Source organism: Chiloscyllium plagiosum, chromosome 7 (assembly GCF_004010195.1).
Source record: "Chiloscyllium plagiosum isolate BGI_BamShark_2017 chromosome 7, ASM401019v2, whole genome shotgun sequence".
Lineage (NCBI taxonomy): Eukaryota > Metazoa > Chordata > Chondrichthyes > Orectolobiformes > Hemiscylliidae > Chiloscyllium > Chiloscyllium plagiosum.
The window spans coordinates 95,996,367-96,021,403 of NC_057716.1; the positions used below are offsets into that span (position 1 = coordinate 95,996,367).

At 42.1% G+C, this 25,037-nt stretch overlaps 1 protein-coding gene across 3 annotated transcripts in view; it reads left to right on the plus strand.

The window, feature by feature from the left end:
• The window catches only part of LOC122551780 (contactin-associated protein-like 5), a 1,278,965-nt gene that overhangs the window by 841,824 nt on the left and 412,104 nt on the right, over nt 1-25,037 (plus strand). For all 3 annotated transcript variants that reach the window (XM_043694245.1, XM_043694243.1, XM_043694244.1), the window contains one exon: nt 5,561-5,761. In XM_043694245.1, coding sequence (XP_043550180.1) covers nt 5,561-5,761 — 201 coding nt within the window. The remainder of the gene's footprint in view (nt 1-5,560; nt 5,762-25,037) is intronic.

Sequence of the window (25,037 nt, forward strand, 5' to 3'; positions counted from 1 at the left end):
ACTGGGACAACACTACTTTTATAGGACAAGCCAAACAGAGAACAGCCAGGGAATTCCTAGAGGCATGGCACTCATCCACAGATTCAATCAATAAGCACATCGACCTGGACCCAATATACCGACCACTGCAACGGACAGCTGGAACTGACAACCGGAAGTGGCAGATTCAAAGCACTATAAATGCCGGAGGAAAGATCACAGAAGCGCTTCACAGGAGGCTCCCAAGCACAGAGGCTGTCACCTAGATAGGGGATGAAACGTCTGCAACACAAATTCCCAGCTCGGCGAACAGAACCACAACAACAAGCACCCGAGCTTCAAATCTTCTCACAAACTTTGAGTAGGACAAGTCTTAAATGAGGAATCAAGCGGGCTAAAAGTGGTCATGAAACAGCTTTAGTGAGCAGAATTAAGCAGAATAAGAAGCAAGCGGGTAACTAGAGAAAGGGTTGATCCACTAAAGGATAATGAAGGAAGGTTGTGTGTCGAACCTGAGAGAATGGGTGAGATTCTGAATGATTACTTTGCATCAGTGTTCACTAAGGAGAGGAACATGATGAATCTTGAGATAAGAGATAGATGTTTGATTAGTATGGAGAAGATGTGTTGGATAGGCTAGAGGTTATTAAGGTGGACAAATCCCCAGGACCGATGGGATGTATCCCAGGTTGCTGAGGAAGGTGAGAGAGAAAGTAGCTGGGGCCCTGACAGATATCTTAAATATAGGTGAGGTGCCAGAGGACTGGAAGGTTGCTCATGTTGTCCCCCTGGGATATTCCTGGGAACTATAAAGCAGTGAGCCTGACTTCAGTGGTGGGAAAGTTGCTGGAGAGGGTACTGAGGGATAGGCTGTATTTATATTTAGAAAAGAATGGGCTTATCAGTGTTAGGCAACATGGTTTTGTGCCTTACCAATTTAATAGAGTTCTTTGAGGAAGTGACCAAGTTGATAGATGAAGGAAGGGCTGTTGATGTCATATACATGGACTTTAGTAAGGTGTTTGATCAGGTTCCCATGGTAGACTAATGGAGAAAGTGAAGTCACATGGTGTGCAGGATGTTCTAGGTAGGTGGATAAAGAACCAGTTGAGCAGCAGGAGACAGACAGTAGTAGTTGAAGGGAGTTTCTTCAAATGGGAGAAAGGTGACCAGTGGTGTTCCACAGGGATCAGTGTTAGGTCCACTGTTGTTTGTGATATACATAAATGATCTGGAAGAGGGCACTGTTGGTATGATCAGCAAGTTTGCAGATGACACAAAGATTGGTGGAGTAGCAGAAATCATAAGGGACTGTCAAAGGATACAGGAGGATATAGATAGACTGGAGGGTTGGATGGAAAAGTGGCATATGGATTTCAATCCAGACAAATGTGAGGTAATGCATTTAGGCCAGACTAATTCTAGAGCGAATTATACAATGAACGGAAGAGCCTTGGGAAAAGTTGATGGGCAGAGAGTGCAGGTCCATTGTACCCTGAAGGTTGCTGCACAGGTGGATAAAGTGGTTAAGAAGGCATATATGGATTGCAATCACCTGATGAAGGAGCATCGCTCCAAAAGCTAGTATGCTTCCAATTAAACCTGGTGTTGTGTGATTTTTAAGAAGGCTTGCCTTCATTGGACGGGGTATTGAGTATAAGAGCTGGCAAGTCATGTTAAAATTGTACAAGACATTGGTTTGGCCGCATTTAGAATACTGTGCACAGTTCTGGTCACCACATTACCAAAAAGATGTGGATGCTTTGGAGAGAGTGCAGAGGTTTATGAGGATGTTGTCTGGTATGGAAGGTGCTAGCTATGAAGAGAGGTTGAGTAGATTAGGTTTGTTTTCATTATAAAAAAGGAGATTGAGGGGGGACCTGATTGAGGTTTACAAAATCATAAAGGGTATAGACAGGGTGGACAGAGACAAGCTTTTTCCCAGGGTGAAGGATTCAATAACGAGAGGTCATGCTTTCAAGGTGAAAGGTGGAAAATTTAAGGGGGATACTCGTGGCAAGTTCTTTACACAGAGGGTGGTGGGTGTCTGGAATGCATTGCCAGAAGACGTGGTAGAGGCAGGCACGGTAGATTCATTTGAGATGTTACTGGACAGATACATGAGTAGGTGGGAAGCAGAGGGATACAGATGCTTAGGAAGTGGGTGATAGGTTTCGACAGTAGGGTTGGATCGGTTCAGGCTTGGAGGGCCGAAGGGCCCGTTCCTGGGTTGTAAATTTTCTTTGTTCTTTGACTTCACAGTCTTCCATCTCTTTCTGCCCTCCAGAGCGACAGGATCTCTCTGTGATTTTTGTGCTCAGTCAGTTGATCACCACCACCTATTCCATTCTTCACATTAAATAAAAACATTGACAAACACAATAAAGTTTTTGGGATGCAGTGGTAGTATCCCTGCCTCTGAGCCAGGAAGTCTGGATTCAAGTCCTACCTTTTTCAGGTTTGATTCCAGCCTCGGCTGACTGTGTGGAGTTTGCACATTCTCCCTGTGTCTGCATGGGTCTCCTCCAGTGTTCTGATTTCCTCCCACACTCCGAAGGTGTGCAGGTTAGGTGGACTGGTCATGGTAAATTTCCCTGAAGTGTCCAAAGATGTGCAGACTAGGTGGGTTAGCCATGGGAAATGTGGAGTGATGCAGATGGGATAAGTGGAGCGTGTTGAGTCAAGGTGGGATGCTCTTCACAGGGACGGTGTGGACTCATTGGGCTGAATGGCCTGCTTCCACACTGTAGGGAGTCTATGAAGAGGGCCCAGTGAACTGTGTTCCCAGATTTTCTGTTCTCAGAATTCTCATTTCTCCTATTTGTTTGTGTGTGTGTGCGCGCATATGTGTGTGTGTTTGTGTATGTAAAAGAGGGAACTTTCCGACAATTATTGCTTTATCAGTAGTTTTGCATGTTTTATAATTGTTGACCAGTAAGTAGAGTTTGCTTGCTTGTAATAAATAGTAATTCTTGTTGTGGATAAATACCTCGACCATGTTTTTCATTAACTCTGCTTGAAAATCAGGTAACTTGGGGAATTTTATACACTTATTTTAAAATCTACAACTTTTGTGATGATTTCAGGAATAATAGGCCATGATTTCCAGCATGTTTTCCCCAATAGATTGAGAGAAGCTATTTCCTCTGGTGAGGTGGGACATGGGATGGGGAGTTAACAAGGATACATTACCTCAATATTAGAACTGGATCATTTCGAAGTGATGTAAGGAAACATTGCTCACTGGTGCCCAGTTTGGGTTCTGCCAGAGCTATCAGGCTCCTGACCTCATTGCAACCTTGCTGCATACATGAACCGTCGAGCTGAATTCTGGAGGTGAGGAGAGACTGCCAGCACCTGACATCAAGGCCACACATGACTGAGTGTGACATCAAGCCTGAGCAAAACTGGAATTAATGGGTATTGGGGAAAACTGCTGGCACATAGGAAGATGTTTTGGGTAGCTGGAGGTTAATCAATCCAACTTCAGCGCTTCTCTGCAGGAGTTCCTCAGGTTAGTCTCCTCGGCTGAACCTTCTTCAGTTCCTTCATAATGATATCAATCATCTTACCTTCATCATAAGGTCAGAAGTGGGGATGTTTGCTGATGATTGTACAATGTTTAGGAGCATTTGCAACTCCTCAGATACTGAAGCAGTCCATGTGCAAATGCAACAAGGTCTGGACAATATGCAGGTTTAGGCTGTCAAGTGGCAAATAATATTCGTGCCACACAGATGCCATCTCCAATAAAAGGCAATCTGACCACTTCTATTCAATGCTGCTACCATCATGGAATCCCTCAATATCAATATCCTGGGGGGTTATCATTGACAAGAAACTCAACTGGACTCACCACATAAACACAATGGCTACAAGAGCACGTCAGAAGCACCGAGTACTGCACCAAGTAACTTACTTCCTGATTCCCCAAAGTCTGCCCAACAGTTAAACGTCAGGAATATGATGGAACACTCCCCACTTGCTCAAAAGAGTACTCTTCCAGGATGCCTACCTTGAAGAAGTTCTCCTCCTCCCCTTACAAGGATCCTCTCCAACCTATCACTTTCAACCCCATCTTCATCTACCTATCCCATTCCCAATAGCCTCCCCCCTAGCCTCACCCCCCTCTTATTTATCTTTCAGCCCCCCCTTGGCCCACAAGCCTCATTCCTGATGAAGGGCTTCTGCCTGAAATGTTGATACTCCTGCCCCTCGGATGCTGCCTGGCTGGCTGTGCTTTTCCAGCACCACACTGTTCGACAGAGTACAACTCTGCTCAAGTAGCTTGAAGCCATTCATGTCAAAGCAACCAACTTGACTGGCACCATATCCATAAACATGCACTCCCTCCACCACCAACACCCAGTAGCAGCAGTTTGTAATAATTACAAAAAGTACTGTCGAAATTCACCAAAGATCTCTATCAACAGCTTCCAAAACCACAAGCACTTCCAGCAGATATTTGGGAACACTAGCACCCGCAAGGTCCCCTCCAATCCACTTACCATCTGGACTTGGAAATATATTGCAGTTCCTTCAGTGTCAATGGAACAAAATCATGGAATTCCCTCCCTAACTTCATTGTGGGTCTACTTACAGACTGCAGTGGTTCGTGAAAGCAGCTCACCGCCACCTTCTTGAGGGCAAGTGGGGGTTTGGTAATAAATGCTGGCCAGCCAGTGACACCATGTCCTGTGAGTGAATAAAAAAAACATTCTTCAGAGGAAAGGTAGTGGAATTTTGAAACTCTTGTCCTAAAAGAACAATTGAGACTGTCGATTATTTGTGAATTTCAAGACGAGGAATGATCGATTGTTTTTAGTCAAGGGCATCATGTGTTACAGGACAAAACCAAATAACTGGGACTATGATACAGATCAGTCATGATCTAATGATATGGTAGATCAAATGCCCGAGGCTGAATGGACAGCTCTTGTTTCTCTGTTCTTTTTAGAAACCTAGTTAACTCTTTTTGTCCTCTTTATAATTTAGGGCATAAAACTACAATTGCTTTGAATGGAGACCAATTAATCATGTCACAAAGAACATTTATCTCTTACATCTCCATTTATTCGATAATTCTTCAGTGACCATCTCGGATGAATAGCACCACTCTGTCCAAGCTGAAAGGGAAAATTGCATTGGATCTGGTTGTAAAACTGAACACAGAAATAATTCTTCACATGTTGAAAGGATGAATTCAGAGTGAAAGAGATAAATTCCTAAGAATAAATTCAAATCCCCAAATAACCATTCATCTCGATTTTCACACCACTATACATTGTGAACTCTGCTTATTGAAAATTGGTGAGCTCATCCGAGAATCTAGGACTCAAATATTACACAAAACAAAATATTTTTGTCTGCAAGCATGCTAATTATTTATTAAACGTGTTTATTGACACCGGTCTTTGAATATATCATGGTATGGAAGAGATGGAGGGAGCTTCCTGTGTCAAAGCCCTAACTGCAGCTTCAATGAGCTCTTGAAGTTATTGTCTGTATAGTTTTTGATTAGGGAGGTTAATGCTGTTGCTTTGTGTTTTGTTTAGATGTCATTTTTTACTCTTTTTAACAGAAGACAAGACATGGACAGTGACGCAGCACAACAACACAGAGCTAACCAAGGTCCAAGCCTCCAATTCTGGCAAGCCTCATCTCGTGCATTTGAGTTACACAGCTAACTCGGAACAATTACAAGCCATGATTAACAACATGGACTACTGCGAGCAGGAAGTGTCTTACCATTGCAGAAAGTCACGCCTTTTAAACACACCTGGTAAGTGCGAGGTCGACATTGTGTGGAATTACACTGAAATGGAATTTATGGAGTTGAATTCATGATGATGGTTTGCTCAAGGTCATTTGTTTTCATGTGGTTTTCTTATAATTATTCTGTATATGTAAAATACAGATAATCTGATGTAAACTGAATAGGCGATCAGAGGAGTGACATAGATGTAATATTGAAAGGATACAGAACTGGATTCTACTCGGTTTTATTTGGACTTAAGTACAAAGCTGTGATCACGTAATGCTTGAGGCTTGTATCCTTTGGAATATAAAAGGCTATGGGATAATTTGATTGAGATTTTCAGGATTTTACAAAGCATTGATAAGATTAGTGGCATTTCTGTTTATGGGAGAGTCTGGGGGAAAGAGTTTTAAATGCTTTTCAGAAGTGAGGTCAAGGAACACTGCCTTGTATAATGGTTGGTAGAATCGAGGAAACCAACTCAACAGAAACAATAGATGCTATCACAATGAACAATTACATCTGCCTTTGAAGGTTAAGGAGGTTGCGTCTCCCTCTCCACTCCCTGGTAGTTTGTAAACAAAACCTATGCATGGATTTTCAACTGATTTTGGTACACAGTCTGGATATAGCCCAAGGAAGAAATGTTTTGTTTGTGAAGATGTATATTCAGATTCATATATGAGAATTGTTTAACAATTCTGTTAAAATTGTGTTGACGGTTGGTTATTCTGTAATGTTGTTGATTGTGTGAGAATGATGTAGATTGACTCAACTGCTGTGGTGGAATTTTTCATTATTATTATTGCTTAGCATCCCATTTTCACAAATTCCTACCTCGAATGCAGGAACAGCAAAGATTAATTTATCCCAAATTCATGAGTTTTGGACTCAATATATTTGTGTTCACTGTGTTCCTTTTTAACATTTGTCCATCTATTTATTGAATGTCAGAAGGATAAACCAGTAAAACTTGAAAATGATAAAAGCTGGTCCAACTCATCTTTTAAAATCTCAACATGGATCTCTAGTACATTAATTGCAAAAAAATGTTTTTCTTAACCTTTTTTTGTCCTACTAAAACAGATGGATTGATTGATTGTATTTCCAGCTGGCAAATTGGTATAGACAGATACAATCAGATTCATGAGGAACTTGGAATGGTACTAGGGGAGGAGGAACCTGTACAAACCTGAATGTGTTGCGAATTAATGGGACTGTGACTGATATCTGTAGTGGTTGTAATGAGAACAGCCAGGTGGACTCATCGAATCTGAGTTCACTGATTGGGGCAATTAATCTGGTCCAATCGGAGAAACTGATTAGAACAGGAATGTCAGACATCCTGTTCACTCTGAGAGCTGGCTCTGAGGGAGCTGGATCAGTGTCAAGGACTCCCCACATGTAAATCAAGGATGACTTGGTGATGGGATACCAACCTCTGTCAAGTTATTTCAATATCGTCACAGGGAAACTTGCTAAGTGATATTGGCTGAGTTGTCAGGGGTATGGGAACCTGAGGGGAAGCCCAAATTCAAAGATGGTACCGTTGGTAACAGCAAGTCATAAAAAGTCTCGAAGACATGAGAAACAAAGTCAAGCATCGGGTATGCCTTGAAAATGGAATGATAATAAAAAGATATTGGAATTCTACCTGAATGCATGTTGCATTCAACAAGGTAGACATAATAAAGATACAAATAGAAATACATGGATTGCTAATGCAGAAATGTGGCTCCACAGTGCTAGAACAGGAAATTAAATAATCATGGATGTTTGATGTTTAGGAAGGACAGTCAAGAAAAAAAAAAGGTGAAGTTACGCCAATAATAAGGATGAGATCAAATCAAAAGAATAAATGGAACTTGCATAGGTTGAACTAAGAAACAATAAGGGAAAGAGAAATTGGTTGGTGTTATTTACTGGTCACAGTGGCAATTTGAGGCATGATAGTGATCAGGAGAGGCACATGTAGCAAAGCACAGTTATCGTGGATGACTTCAATCTGTATATAGACTGGCTAAACCAAGTGAACACTAAAACTGTGGAGGATGAGTTTCTGGTGTGTGCTAGGGATTGTTCTTTTGAGCAGAATTCTAATGACCCAATTCAAAGTCTTGCTGCTTTGTTTCTGCCAGCACATATTAATATTTTTACTCAAAACTACATAGGACTGTCATGTTTAACTTTTAACTTTGTTTCTTTACATTTCTACTTTGTACCTAAGATTTTGAACCTAGGTGTGTGTATCCAAGCTGACGCTGGGACTAGTGACATTGTGTACTTTTCATTGTACTCATGTACCCCAGTACTTGAGTACGCATGACAATATATTGAATTCTAATTCTAATATTTACTTCTAGGATTATGTCATGAATAAGAACTATTTAGTAATCTCAATGTGAAAGAACTTTGAGGGATTTTTATCACAATATGATAACATTTTACATCATATTTGAAAGTGAGAGTATTCCAAGTAAGAGAATTAAACTTGAATAAAGGAATAAGGAACAAACCTTGTGAGGTGGACTGGGAAAATACATTGAAAGGTATGACCATACATTTTAATGGATAGTTTTTCTTTAAACAGCTATTACATGAGTTGTAGCAGCTGTATGTTCCTTCAAGGTGCAAAAACTCAAAAAGGTCTCTCATTATTGACTTTCGGTGGGATGTTACTCATGCTCCCCAACACATTAACAGCACAGAGGTGGAACGAGTGTAGAGTGTCAAACTCCTGGGAGTGGTCATCCACAACAAGCTTTCTTGGACTCTTCATGTGGACGCACAGGTTACAAAGGCCCAACAACGTCTCTTCTTCCTCAGGCAGCAGAGGAAATTTGGCAAGATGGCAAATACCCTTGTCAACTTTTATAGGTGCGCCATTGAGAGCATTCTATCTGGATGTATCACTTCCTGGTATGGCAACTGTACCATTCAAGATCAGAGACGGCTACAGAGAGTGGTGAACTCGACCTGGACAATCACAAAGGCCAACCTCCCATCGATAGAATCCATCTACTCGGCCCGCTGTCAGGGAAAGGCCGCCAGCATTCTCAAAGATCCATCCCACCCTGGCAATGTTTTTCTACAACCTCTACCATCGGGGAGAAGGCACAGAAGCCTGAACACACACACCAGCTGGTTTCATAACAGTTTCTACCCGACTGTTGTTAGAATACTGAATGGACTCACAAACTGTTAACATTCGCCTGTATCTCTGTTTTTGGTTTTGCTGCTGTTTACCTATTATTTACTTATCTATGCTGTTTAACTCTGTGATCTGCCTGTACTGCTCACAAGACAAAGCTTTTCACTGTGCCTCGGTACACGTGACAATAAATTCAATTCAATTCAGTTCAATACATTCAATTCAATTCAATTCAACAGTGAAAAACAAAGGAAGCTCAGGACTGTGTGTAATTAAATGAAAAGACTTATAAACTTACCAGAAATAGCATTATATCTGAGCATGGTGAAGTTTTTTAGAATACAGCCAAGTAAGACTCTGACATGGGACATAATCAAGAAGGCTAATGGAATGTTGGCTGCTATTTCAAGAGAGTTGGAATGTTAGAATAGTATTACTATACAAGGTGCCATTGAGACCATATCTGGAGTACTGAGAGACATTTTGATCCCTTTATTTAAGAAAAGGTATTATTTAATTGGAGGTTTCTCAGAGAAGGTTTCATCGGATAATCACTGCTATAGAGGGATTGTCGACTGAGCGTAGGTTACTCCAATTGATGCTAGAGCAATTGTTCATTCTGAAATTAAGGAATATGAGTCAAAGGCAAGTATATGGAGATCGGCCACAGATCAGCCATGATTTCACTGAATGGTAGTACAGGCTTGAGGGGCTGAAAAGCCTACACCTTTTCCTTTGTTCATATGTTCTAATCTTTGGAATTTAGAAGAATGAGAGGCGATCGTATTTGAAATGTATTGGATTCTTATGGGACATGACAGAGTAAATGTTGAGAGGATGTTTTATCACATGGGAGAGCTTGGGACCTGAGGGCAGTCTTAAAATAAAAGGGCACCAATTTAAGACTGAAATGAAGAGGAATTTCTTCTCTCAGTGGGGAATCTGTCTTTGGAATTCCTTGCACAGACATCTGTGGGAGGAGACTCCTTATGAATTTTAAGGCTGAGGTAGATAGGTTCTTGATCAGTTGGCGAATCAGGGGTTATGGAGAAAGGGTAGAAAAATAGACATGAGAAATGTTGGATGAGCAATGATCCTGTTTAATAATGGAGCAACCTACTCCTGTTTCATATGCTATTTTGCCTGTCCTCGGATGCTGCCTGAATTGCTGTGCTCTTCCAGCACCACTAATCCAGAATCTGGTTTCCAGCATCTGCAGTCATTGTTTTTACCCCGTTTTTATCCTGTTTCATATGGTCTAGTGGAGGACCAAACACTAACAAGCAAAGGTAGAATAGAATATAACACTTTAACTCCTTGTCCCCACAATTCCCCCACCCCCAATCTGCCAAGGGCATGCAAGTCCTGGGCCTCCTCCACCACCCAGTTCTAACCACCTGGCGACTGGAAGAAGAACGCCTCATCTTCTGCCTTGGCACCATCCAACCACATAGGATCAATGTGAATTTCACCAGTTTCCTAATTTTCTCTCCCCCCACCTCATCCCAGATCCAATCTTCCAATTTGGTACTGCCCTCTTGAACTGTCCTACCTATCTATCTTCCTTCCCACCTATTTGGCACGGTGGCTCAGTGGTTAGCATAGCTGCCTCACAGTTCCAGGGACCTGCGCTCGATTCCTGCCTCCTTTCTGTGTGGGTTTCCTCTGGGTGCTCAGATTTCCTCCCACTATTCAAATATGTGCAGGCTAGGTGAATTGGCCATGCTAAATTGTCCATAGTGTTCAGGGATGTGTAGGTTAGGTGCATTAATTGGGGTAAATATAGGGGAATGGGTCTGGGTGGGTTACTCTTCAGAGGTTTGGTGTGGACTTGTTGGGCCAGTTTCCATACTGTAGGGAATCTAATCAATCCATCTTCTCTGACCTATAACCTTCATCTACCTATCGCATTCCCAGCTACCTTCCCCCAGCCCCACCTCTCTCCCATTTATCTCTCAACACCCTTGGGCCAAAAGCCTCATTCCTGATGAAGAGCGCATGCTTGAAACATCGATTCTCTTGCTCCTCGGATGCTAACTGACCGGCTGTGCTTTTCCAGCACCACACTCTTTGACATGAATGAAATCTTGCCAAAAAAAGCAAAAGACCATTAAAGATTATATCAGTATTTTTAAGAAAAACATTTGGTTAAAGTGAGTATGGGTCCATTGCAGTCATAGTCAGGAGAATAAGTAATGGTGAGTAGAGAAATGGCAGAGAAAGTAAATGATTGCTATGTTTGTTTTCACCGAGGACAGGATTAGAAATCTCCTGGAATTACAGATTCAACTGGTTCACGAGAATAATGAGTTGTAGGAAATCAACATTTGTAGTTGTATAAGACTCTGGTGCGGCCGCATCTGGAGTATTGTGTGTAGTTTTGGTCACCATACTATAGGAAGGATGTGGTAGGACAGATGTTAGGGGTAGGTTCTTTACTCAGCGAGTCGTGAGTTCATTGAATGCCCTGCCAGTAGCAGTGGTGGACTCTCCCTCTTTATGGGCATTTAAACAGGCATTGGATAGGCATATGGAGGATAGTGGGCTAGTGTAGGTTAGGTGGGCTTGGATCTGCGCAACATTGAGGGCCAAAGGTCCTGTACTGCGCTGTATTTTTCTATGTTCTATGTTCTATTAGTAAGAAAATGGTAGTGGAGAAACTAATGGTGCTGTAAGTTAATAAATCCCAAGGACCTAATGGTCTTCATCCAAGAGTGTTGAAGGTAGTGGCTGTAGAAAAAATGTATGTCTTGGTGATTATCACCCAAAATTCTACAGATTCTGCAATGATTCCTGCAGATTGGATGGTAACAAACATCACCTTATAATTTAAGAAGGCAACGAGAGAGAGATTATCGAACTACAGATCAGTTAGCCTTACATCAGTAGTAGGGTTAAAGCTAGAATCTATAGAAAGGATGGAATCAATGGACACTGGGGTCATAACAATCTGGTTGGGCAGGGTCAGTATGGTTTTGCAAATAGGAAATGATGTTTGACGACCTTGTTGGAGTTTCTCAACAATGATATTGACCAAATTCTTAAAGGAGAGCTGATGGATATAGTATAGCTAGGATTTTCAAAAGCTTTTGGTAAAGTTCCCACAGGAAACTGGCAAGAAAAATGTAAGCAAGTGGAACAGGAAGTAATGTAATCATTTGGATTAATGATTGGCTAGCAGACAGGAAACACACAGCAAGAATAAGGCTGGTTCTGTTGAGAAGTAAGGGTTCTGATGAAGGGTGACCGACATAAATCATTAACTCAGTTTGCTCTCAATAGATGCCACCATAGCTGCTGTGTTTCTCCAGCATTCTCAGTTTTCTTGATGAGAAATAAACAGACCATTGGCGTGTTGTAACTAGTAGGGTAGCACAAGGGCCATTGCTTGGGCCCTGCTCCAATGATTTAGAGGGAGCACTATTTCCAAATTTGCCGATGATACAAATTTAAGTGAGAATGTGTGGTATGAGAAAGATGTAAACTGGCTTCAGGAAGACTTGGACAGGCCTAGAGGGTGTAGGGCAAGAACCTGGTTATTGGAATATAATGTGGAAAACTTTGAGGTTATCCACCTTGGGAGAAGAAACAGATGTGCAGAGTATTTCTTTAAATGGCAAAAAAGTTGAAAAGTATAAGTGTACAAAGAAATCTAGATTCTTAGGTGCCCTTGTCAAAAAGTCACTGAAGGCTAACATGCAGGTGCATCAAGCTGTTAGGATGATTCAACGAATTGTTAGTCTTTAGTGCAAGAGGAGTTGGGTACAGAAGTTGTGAAGTTTTGCTTCAGTTATACAGGAGTTTGGTTAGTCTGCACCTGGAGGATTGTGGGATACAGTTTTTGTTTCCTTGCATCAGGAATGGGATCTTTGCCATAGAGAGAATACAACAAAAGGTTCACCAGACTTGTTAAAGGATAAGCAGGAGGCTAGAAGAACATAGCAAGCCAGGCAGCATCAGGAGATGGAGAAGTCAATGTTTGAGGTATGGCACTTCTTCAGAAAGGATGGCAGGACTGTCCTATGAAGAGAAACTGGGAAAACTGGCCTGATATTCTCCAGAATCTTGAGGAATGAGAAGTGATTCCATTATAATTTACAAGGTGCTTAAAAGCATAGATGCACATAAAATGTTTCCCTGGTTCAAAAGTCTAGAACCAGTAGGCACCATTGGAAAATACGGGAGGTGCTGCTTAGATCCAAACTGAGGAGATTTTTGTTAATGCAGATGGTTGTGAATCCTTGGAATTCTCTACCCCAAAGGGCAGTGGAAGCTCAGTCACTGAGTATTTTTAAGATAGAGATTGATAGATTTCTGATCTTCAATAGTATAAAGAGATATGGAGGTGGCTAGATAAAAGGCATTGAAATACCTGACCAGCCATGATCATATTGAATGATGAGGTAATGAGGTAGGTCCAGTGGGCTGAATGGCCTATTTCCATTTCAATAATCCTGATGGCCGACCAGCTCAATTGGACAAACTTATTAACAACCTAGCATTTTTACAATATTCAGAATGGCTCATTAACCTAAAATGTTTCTCCACTGATGCTATCTGACCTACTTAGTGTTCCAGTATGTTATCTTTCTCTTATAACCACTTTATATATTTCATAATGCTCAGTTTTACATTAAAATATATCTTTGTATATTGGATTGTCTATGACAAATCATGTAAGTATTCAGAATGTTTTCATCTTTGGCCTTTGGAAGCTGGCTTTGAGGGCGGCACGGTGGCACAGTGGTTAGCACTGCTGCCTCACAGCGCCAGAGACCCGGGTTCAATTCCCGCCTCAGACGACTGACTGTGTGGAGTTTGCACATTCTCCCCGTGTCTGTGTGGGTTTCCTCCGGGTGCTCTGGTTTCCTCCCACAGTCCAAAGATGTGCAGGTCAAGTAAATTGGCCATGCTAAATTGTTCGTAGTGTTAGGTAAGGGGTAAATGTAGGGGTATGGGTGGTTTGCGCTTCGGCGGGTCGGTGTGGACTTGTTGGGCCGAAGGGCCTGTTTCCACACTGTAAAGTAATCTAATCTAATAATGGACAGGTGATTCAATGACAAACGTGGTGTTCCTCAAAGTAAAGAAGGAAAGGGTTAATGTTGATAAGGATGTCTGAGCTGTGTGATTTTCAGTAAGTATACAAATTTTCTCCATCCTGCTGAGCTATAATTATGCTTATCTCACATGATTCCAACCAATTTAAATGTTCTATACATAGCAATGTCCTCTAAAACTTCTTCAGTATATCTTGTTAGGATAGACAGTTTTATGAAGGGATGTGTGTGAAAATATTTGAAGTAAGCCTATAATTGGACAGGCATTGTCGAATTTGCTGGAGCTAATGGTGAACATTTTTGGCAACTCCAAAGTGCTGATACATCATGTTATGTTTTTCTGATACGATAACTAAAATTTATTTACTTTTTCCTTATATCCAATGTTAGTGTTCTTTTAGTCAGTTTTAGTACTACATTTGTAATTTTTTGTAACCTTTACATTGTTTGAATAGTTCTGCACACTTGTTGGATTATTTGTTTCCTTTGGTTAGAGTGCAACAAGACCTGAACAATAACCAGGCTTGGGCTGTCAGTGACAAGTAACATTCACACACATCATTATCCAGACACTACTATCTCCAGTTAGTGACAATCTAAGCATGGCCCCTTGATATTCAGTGGTGTTCCCATCCTGAATCCCACACTATCAACGTGCTGGGACTTACCTTTGACATGTAACTCAACTGGACTCACTACATAAACATAGTCTCAACAAGAGCAGGTCAGAGTCTCGGAATACCTCCTGACTCCACAAATCCCATCTACAAACATAACTCACGCACATCCACTCCTGCCACCATTGACACATGGTGTGTTGTTTGCACAAGTTGCGGTACAGAAATTTGGTAAAGATGCTCATACAGCACCTTCCAAACTCACAACCACTTATATCTAAAAGGACAAGGACAGCAGATACATGGGAACACCACAAGCTGCAAGGGCTGCCCTCCAAGCCACTCACTTATCATTGGAAGTATATCACCCTTCTTTCATTGTCATTAGATGAAAATCCTTGAATTTCCTCCCTAATGGCATTGTGGGTCAACCTATACCAGGTGCACTGCAGCAGTTCAAGAAAGCAGCTCACCGCCACCTTCTCAAGGGTAACTAGGGGCGGGCATCAAATGCTGGCCAGGCAGTGATGCCCATGTCCCACAGGTGAATTAAAATAAAACATTACAGTATTACCACAGTTTTGCCCCTACTTGACTCACTAAGTTGGGGTTTACTAACCACTTTTCTCTCATGCCTGTTTTAACGACGACATCCAGGCATTATACAGCAGGACCATCAAAGCAGCAGGGTTAGCCTTTAATGGTCTTAATCTGCTGATTTTCTAGCTTGGCGGAAGTCACAAAGCTGCCAAAGAGCAAAGCTTATATCACTCTTCTAACAAATTGCAGGTTAAGACATGTTGTGGTAATTATTCACTTAACGGAGTTTCAGCTCATCCTTTACCTGACTCGCGAAAGCAATCACAAGTTAATGGGAAGACAGTGACATAGCATAATGTCACTCGAGCAAGTAATTCAGAAAACGCACAGCTAGTCAGGCAGCATCCGAGGAGCAGGAGAGTCAATGTTTTGGGCATAAGCCCTTCATCAGTAACGTACTCCCTTGCTCCTCAGATGCTGCCTGATTGGCTGTGATTTTCCAGCACCACACTTTTTGATTCTGACTCACCAGCATCTGCAGTCCTCACTTTCTCCAAGTAATGTAGAACCCAAGTGTATTGCTCGGGGGGGGGGGGGGGCATTACAATCCCATCATGGCGCATAGTGAAGTACAAATTCAATAAAATCTGGAATTAAACAGGAAAAACTGGTCAAATAGTGGCGAATATGTAACAACTGTTGCTTATCTTTGAAAAGCTCCATCTGATCCACTAATGTCCTTTCGGGAAGGAAATCTGCCATCCTTAACAGGTCTGACCTCATTATGTTCCTAGATCCGCAGCAGTGGGGTTGACTTTTAACTTCTTTGTGATATGGGAGAGATACAAAATGGTGGATAGGTGGTATTTTTTCACACAGAGGGTGGTGAGTGTCTGGAACAGGCTGCCAGAGGCAGTGGCGGAGGAGAGTAGAATTTTGACATTTCGAAACATTTGGACAGGTGTGTGGATGGGATGTATATAGAGGGTTATGGACCAAATGCAGGAACGTGGGACTAGATTAATTGTGAGAACTGGGCAGTGTGAACAAGTTGGCCAAAAGACCTGTATCCAAGCTGTAAATCTCTGTGACTCAAGTTGCATTGACGATGGGCAATGAGTGACAGTGAGACCAACCATGTCAAGAATAAAGAAAATTGCATTTATATAGAAACTTTCACACAGAAAAGCAGCTTCTCAGGAGGTATTACTGAAGAAAAATGACATGGAGGCACACCAGGCTGGGTTTTGCCATCAGAGACAGGAATTTGGAGGCAAGATTAATGCTGTGTGGTAATCCCACTACCATCACCAGAATACCAGGAAATGGGATCAGGATACCAGGAAATGGGATTTTCCTGTTGGAAGGCCCCACTTTGTGCCAAAGGGTCTGCCTTCTCACTTGAGACCTCTAAAGTGGGACTGTCCCTAGCTGAGCTATCCACAGAGCCCATCTCAACGACTATCTGATTTTCAAGAATTTCAATGATAAATGCCAGCAAGAGATCTGAGCCTCAATTGCTAGGATTTTTGAAAATGCTGATATTAGCTTCCTGGGTTCAGTGAAACCAAGGTGGCACCTCCCCAAAATGTGGCTATTCTATGAAGCTGCTCCCCTGCCCCCACACCCTCTCCTGCCCACCTCCATCCCAATTCCCTTACTGACCTCCAGCATCATTAAAGTGCCTCCAATATTACCTTTCAGTGCCTAAGAATCCTCAAATCTACTTTCTATTAAACATCCTTCAAGATGTTCCTGGGCCTTGTACCCCACCACCATAGCCATACCCCCTCATCTCAGTGGACCCTGTGGAGAACCTTGGAAGGCTGTCTTCACCAGCGAAAATTCTGTGGGCCAGGTTGAATGAAAGCAAGAGGGCTTCCTGTCTAGTCTCCTTTCCCACAGCCCACACAATGGCAACTGCACTCTGGTTAACACTGCTGCCTCACAGTTCCAGCGATCCGGGCTTGATTCCACCCTCGGGCCACAATCTGTGTGGAGTTTGCCCATTTTCCCCATAACTGCATGGTTTTCTTATTAGTGCTCCAGTTTCCTCTCTCAGCCCGAAGACTGAGGTAGATTGGCTGTGGTAAATTAGCTTGTAACATCCAGGGATGTGCAGATTAGGTGGATTAGCCATGGTAGTCCAAGTTACAAGGATGGGGTATGGGGGCTGGGTCTGGGTGGGATGCTCTTCAGAGGGTCGGTAACAGACTCAATGATCTGAGTGGCCTCTTTCTGCACTGCAGGGATTCTGTGACTCCTGCTTACCATGCTTGATGGCTGTTTGTTGCAATACTGCCTCAGTTTGTACAGTGGTGAAAATTAAGGATGTGCAAGAGCTTCAAATTTGTGGAGCAGCAAGGGGACAGAGGGATGAAGTATGGGAGAAATTTACAGAGATAGGTTTGGATGAGGTCATGGTAGGATTTGAAAACAGGGACAAGAATTTGAATTTTGAGGCAATGCTTGGGTCCCAGCAGCACAGGTTTGTATGAGCTCAGGTTTATGTGAGGTGCAAGGTGGGAGTTCAGCCAGGGACATCACTCCAATAGTCAAGGGCAAGGGAACAAAAACTGGATGAAGTTTTTAGTAATAGCTGAGTTGAAGCAAGGTGCAGACAGGAATTATTTAATGGAGAAGGATGCTGGGGTCTTAACGATATTGTGTTTACAGGGTTGAAAGCAGAGATCAAATAAGATGTCAAATTTGTGAAGAGTCTGGGTAACGGGCCAAGGTGTGATTTGTTGCTAACGGCTATGCTGTCAATATATCTGTTTAGAAAGGCAAGATTATGATAGGAGGTTTCTTGAAAAGTCAAGCTATCATCATCAATCAATTATATTCCATTCAATATCATGACATTGGTCCTATCATCCATCAAACAGCATTAGATGGTGAGGTCCTTGTGCACAATTAAATGGACGTTGTGGAGGGTGATGTAGAGAAGGAAGGTGATGAATAATTAATGATAAGAGTGTCCTATCCTGTTCAGCCCAGTCAGCGCTAAGGTGAATGGGATAGGAAGCTTTTCAAGTAATGTGGTTAACAGCTGCCACATGAAATGCAGAGGCACATTCAGTCAAGTTGAAGGTCAAAAGCTCAAATCCTCCAACCCTGGCAACATCCTTGTAAAGCTTTTCTGAACCCTTTCAAGTTTCACATTTTTCCAATAGGAAGGAGACCAGAATTGCACATAATATTCCAACAGTGGCCTCACCAATGTCCTGTACAGCTGCAATATAACCTCCTAACTCCTGTACTCAATGCTCTGACCAATAAAGGAGAGCATACCAAACGCCTTCTTCACTATCCTATCTACCTACAACTCAACTTTTAAGGAGCTATGAACCTGCACTCCAAGGTCTCTTTGTTCAGCAACACCCCCTAGGACCTTACCATTAAGTGTATAAGTCCTGTTAAGATTTGCTTTCCTATCGGAAAGATGTTGTGAAACTTGAAAGGGTTCAGAAATGATTTACAAGGATGTTGCCAGGGTTGGAGGATTTGAGCTAAAGAGAGAGGCTGAATAGGCTGGGGCTGTTTTCCCTGGAGCGTTGGAAGCTGAGAGGTGACCTTATAGAGTTTTACAAAATTAGGAGGGGCATGGATAGGGTAAATAGGCAAGGTCTTTTCCCTGGAGTCAGGGAGTCCAGAACTCGAGGGCATAGGTTTAGGGTGAGAGGGGAAAGACATAGAAGAAACCTAAGGGGCAACTTTTTCACGCAGAGGGTGGTATGTGTATGGAATGAGCTGCCAGAGGAAGTGGCGGAGGCTGGTACAATTGCAACATTTAAGAGGCATTTGGATGAGTATATGATTAGGAAGGGTTTGGAGGGACAGGGGCCTGGTGCTGGTAGGTGGGACTAGATTGGGTTGGGATACCTGGTCGGCATGGATGGGTTGGACTGAGGGGTCTGTTTCCATGCTGTATTATCTCTATGACCTCGCATTTATCTGAATCAAACTCCACTTCTCAGCCCATTGGCCCACCTGATCAAGATCCTGTTGTAAAATGAGGTAATCTTCTTCGCTGTCCACCACACCTCCAAATTTTGGTGTCATCTGCAAACTTACTAACCATACCTCTTATAACCGCATCAAAATCATTTATATAAGTTACAAAAAGTAGAGGACCCAGCACCGATCCTTCTGGCACTCCACTGGTCACCGGCCTTCAGTCTGAAAAACAACTCTCCACCACCACCGCCACCATCCTGTCTTTTGAGCCAGTTCTGTATCCAAATGGCTAGTTCCCCCTGTATTCCACAAGATCTAACCTTGCTCACCAGCCTCCCATGGGGAACCTTGTCAAACATCTTACTGAAGTCCTATAGATCACATCTACCACTCTGCCCTCATCAATCCTCTTTGTTACTTCTTCAAAAAACTCAATCAAGTTTGTGAGACATGATTTCCCACACACAAAGCCATGTTGACTATCCCTAATCAGTCCTTGCCTTTTCAAATACATGTACATCCTGTCACTCAGGATTCCCTCCAACAACTTGCCCACCACAGACATCAGGCTCATTGGTCTATAGTTCCCTGGCTTGTCCTTACCACCCTTTTTAAACAGTGGCACCACGTGAGCCAACCTCCAGTCGTCCGGCACCTCACCTGTGACTATTGATGTTACAAATATCTCAGCAAGAGGCCCATCAATCACTTCTCTAGCTTCCCACAGAGTTCTAGGGTACATCTGATCAGTCCTGGGGATTTATCCACCTTTATGCATTTCAAGACATCCAGCACTTCCTCTTCTGTAATATGGACATTTTGCAAGATGTCACCATCTATTTCCCTACATTCTATATCTTCCGTATCCTTTTCCACAATAAATACTGATGCAAAATAATCGTTTAGTATCTTCTCCCATTTTCCACGACTCCACACAAAGGCAATCTTGTACACACTTAACAAATTCCTCTTCATCTATACCCTTAACCGTATTCATGGTCGCAAACTGTTTGTCAATTCTCATTAGCTCCATTTTCATCAGTCTTTGTACATGCATATGGATATTGTCTCTAAAGTCATGCAGTTACAGTCATAGTAGTGTACAGCACGGAAACAGACTCTTCTGTCCAACTCATCCATGCCGACCAGATATCCTAAATTAATTTAGTCTCATTTGCCAGCACTTGGCCCATATCCCTCTGAAACCTTCTTATTCATATACCATCCAGTTGCCTTTTAAATGTTCTGCCATCAGTATGTGTGCATGTTGCCATTTGCTGTTCATTTGGTATCTTTTGATTCCTAGGGTGATGGCAGATTGAACTTAACCCTAATAAGTTTGAGGATGATGTAGTTATGAAGTAGTAACATGACAAGCCAATGCTCAGTGAATGACATGAGGAAACCTAGAGGGACAGAGTGGTCTTGGGGTGTTTGTCCAACATATCCCTGGTGTTGGCATGACAGATTAATAGGATAAAGTGAGGATTACAGATGCTGGAGATCACAGTCGGGAGTTACAACAGCATACAGGACCCTCCCGCCTCATCCCTGATCCAGCCTTCCAACTCGGCACCGCCCTCTTGAACTGTCCTACATATCCATCTTCCTTCCCACCTATCTGGCACAGTGGCCCAGTGGTTAGCACTGCTGCCTCACAGCACCAGGGTCCCAGGTTTGATTCCAGCCTCAGGCGACTGTCTCTCGAGTTTGCACATTCTCCTCATGGGTTTCCTCTGGGTGCTCTGGTCTCCTCCCACAGCCCAAAGATGTGCAGGTCAGGTGAATATTAAATTGCCCATAGTGCTAGGTACATTAGTCAGAGGGAAATGGGTCTGGGTGGGTTACTCTTTGGAGGGTCAGTGTGGGCTGAAGGGGATCTAATATAATTATTTCCCAATTGTAGTCGTTAACACACTTGTCTGTAAAACTCCATGTGTGCAGCCACACAGAAACCTGAAAATACCATGGAGACAACTCCAAACTTTTTCACTATTGAAAAGATACCAGACGTTGAAGTGAAGAGACTCCATACAGCGAAAAGAAATGAGAGAGGATGGTAGTTATTAGTATTCATTTACTTCCTCTCTGGTTAAATAAGTTTGCTGTTCATTTTTATTTTGTCCCTCCTGAGGCAATTCTATGAGGTTATATAATTCACCTATCAGTCATTCCTAGAGCTCTTGTTTGTTTAATGATAGATGATTCAACTAAAATCATAATCATTATTGTGCTTTACTTCAAGAGCTCATATTCCAATTCAACTCATGGCCGCTGATTGATACTATAAAGCCTTTGTTTGTCACATCGTGAAGAAGGAACTACTAAGTGAGAATAACAAATGTTGTGGTCTTGTTACTGACCTCTCTTGAGATGCTGGGGAGTAAAGTGTATGTATAAATGCATAATTACCACACATCCTGTTGCATTTACTCATCTTTTGACAGGTAAAGTGCAGCATTACATGATCCCTGTGAAACCCGCCTTTATTTTCACCAATCATGTTTCGATAGAAAGAGAAGTTAAAGATGAAGGATCTCTAACTCATCAGCTTCTAATGTTGGGGTTGGCCAGCGGTTCGTTTTCCACAAACAACACAAACATACTGACATTTAGTTCAGTTAGGCAGTGTCATTCCAGTATTAAGCTAGATCTTATGAAAGGCTGAATTTAACAGTTTGGAGTGTGGAGTTTGGAGGGGAACTTGCAGGTGGCAATGCTTCCATGTGTTTGCTGCCCTTGTCCCTCAAGATCATAGTGATCGATGGCTTAGAAGATGCTGAGGAAGTGGGAGGGTGGTTGGTAAGTTTGCCAATGGCACGAAGGTTGGTGGAGTTGTAGTTAGTGTGGAGGGCTGTTGGAGGTTACCACGGGATATTGACAGGATGCAGAGTTGGGCTGAGAACTGGCAGATGGAGTTCAACCCGGAAAAGTATGAGGTCTATCAGTTTGGGTGGTCGAATTTGAATGCAGCTTACAAGTATAAAGGCAGGACCCTTGGCAGTGTGGAGGAACAGAGGGACCTTGCCATAGATCACGTCCAAAATTGCCATCCAAGTTGATAGGGTTGGTAAGAAGGTGTATGGTGTGTTGGCTTTCATTGGCAGGGGGATTGAGATTAAGAACTGTGAGGTTATGCTGCAGCTCTATAGAGCCCTGGTTAGACCACACTTGGAATATTGTATTCAGTTCTGGTCGCCTCATTATAGGAAGGATGTAGAAGCTTTAGAGAGGGTGCAGAGGAGATTTACCAGCATGCTACCTAGACTGGAGGACAGGTCTTATGAAGAAAGGTTGAGGGAGCTAGGGTTTTTTCATTGGAGTGAAGAAGAGTGAAAGGTGACTTGATAGATGTGTACAAGATGATGAAAGGCATAAATAGAATGGATAGCTAGAGACTTTTTCCGTTGGTGTAAAAGTCTATCATGAGGGGTATAATTTTAAGGTGATTGGAGGAAGATTTAGTGGAGATGTCAGAGGTAAGTTCTTTACGCAGAGAGTGTTGGGTGTGTGGAATGCACTGTCAGCGATGGTAGTAGGATCAGATGCATTAGGGACATTTAAGCGACTCTTGGATAGGCGCATGGATGATAGTAAATTGAAGGGTATGTAGGTTAGTCTGATCTTAGAGTAGGAGAAAGTGTTGACACAACATCGAGAGCCGAAGGCCCCGTGCTGTACTGTTCAGTGTTCCATGTTCCACGTTCTTAACCCTTTATTTCGACTTCAAGCTGACGAGAATCAGGTTTGTTTTGATTTAAAAGTTTATTCATGCATGCAAGGGAATACATTGAAAAATTGTACTCAGCTCAAATCTTTCTTTGCAAGAACAAAGATTTTAAACTGATTTTGCAGACAACAAGCTTCCAGTCAAAATGTATACATTCACTCACTCACATTAGTCATGTGGAGGCGTTGGTGGGACTGAGGTGGACAAAGTCAGAAGTCAAACAACAGCAGATTATAGTCCAACAGGTTTATTTTAATCACAAGCTTTCGGAGTGCTGCTGCTTGGTCAGGTGAAGTGGAGGGAAGTGCACAGGCAAGGAATTTATAAGTGGATAGATAATTGCATGATAATTCCATGTAATTAAGAGTGTCAAAAGATAGTATAAGTGGTGTGAGTGGAGTGTTGACAGGCTGAATAACAAGTCTCTACAGGTAATCAAAAGTGTCAGATGGTGTGAGTAAAGCATCCATAGCTGAATAGCAAATGAAGGGATGACCTATGAGAGAGACTAATGAAGTCTGCAAAACCTTAGTATTCGATCTGCTGACACTCCACTTGCACTATTTGTACTATTAACTGGAATTAACTTGCAATTATTTATCTCTCTGCCTGTGAGCCTCCCTCCACTTCACTTGATGAAGGAGTAACAATCTGAAAGCTTGCAGTTTCAAATAAACCTGTTGGACTATAACTTGGTATCATGTGACTTCTGACTCATATTAGTGTTCGCTTAACTTGGATTCCAAGTTCGTACACATGACTGTATTATCCAATCATGGTATTATCCACACATGATTATGCTTATCCAAATATATCATATGTTCACATTTTCTTGCATTGTCTAATCATACTTCGTGATTACAGAAAACTTGTAGCATCGAGTTGTCCTGCTCTTAGACCGTCTACTATCTATACTGTCATTTGCCTTTCACTCATCAGAAAAGCAAAAGTACAGCAGGACTTACTTGCCATGTATATAGGAAATAATGCAGTAAAGAGTGACTTCAATCCATACACAACACGCTGGCACAGTGGTTAGCACTGCTGCCTCACAGCACCAGAGACCCAGGTTTAATTTGCAACTGTCTGTGTGGAGTTTGCACATTCTCTCTGTGTCTGCGTGGGTTTCCCCCCACAGTCCAAAAATGTGCAGATTAGGTGAATTGGCCATGCTAAGTTGCCCATAGTGTTAGGTGAGGGGGGCAAATGTAGAGGAATGGGTCTGGGTGGGTTGCTCTTCAGAGGGTTGGTGTGGACTTGTTGGGCCGAAGGGCCTGTTTCCACGCTGTAAGTAATCTAATCTAATTTTTGGTGGGAATACCTAAATGCAAGTAAGAAAGCAAAATCAGGGCAAATGAAAATCACATAGGATCATTATCTCAATCATGAAAAAAGAGCTTGCATCATTTTCTTTGGTGCAAAACGTTTTAAATCAGTAAAACTTCCATAAATATTTCCAGAATTTCGAGCACAAATTACTGAAGCAAATTTAGTTTCCCAAATCTGTGCACTGCGTGAAATAAAATTGACCTTGCAGCCAGCCTTAGCTCTGATGAAGAGTCATCACAGCTCAAAACATTAGCTTGCACTCTGTCGATGGATGCTGGCTGACTTGCTGTGATTGCCAGCACTTGTTGTTTACCTACCACACAAGTTATTTTACAAATTTCCACTATTTGGTTCTTTCAAGAGTCTGAAATATTAAGCTAGTTCTTTCGGGTGCAAGGGCATCAGCTGATGCCTCTTAAAAACTTCAAAACTTTTTATTAAGTTTACTGAGAAAATAGTTCCTCTATCCTACATAAATATCCAATTTTATGCTGTAATTTGTAAAATCGTTTTGAGTGATTTATAAACAGGTTGTTCATGAGTTGACATTTAGAAAAGAACGTACCTTTTCTGAAGATGAACTCCTTCAATTGTATTTATTAAACTGCACTAAAGTAGTGTTTAAATATGTCAGAGATACATATGTTATTGAGTAACATTTTTGAAAAAGTAATCGTAATTTAAAATGGACCAATTGTGGTGTTCAGTCCAGATTTTAAACTCATCAATATGCAATTAGGTTTGAGTAGAAACTTTTGAAAAAAAAACTTCTCAAAGCAGCTGTAATTTGAATGTAATTTTTAGCCAAATTGGAAACTCTGATGATATGGGTCTGGGTGGTATAAGCTTCGGCGGGTCGGTGTGGACTTGTTGGGCCGAAGGGCCTGTTTCCACACTGTAAGTAATCTAATCTAAT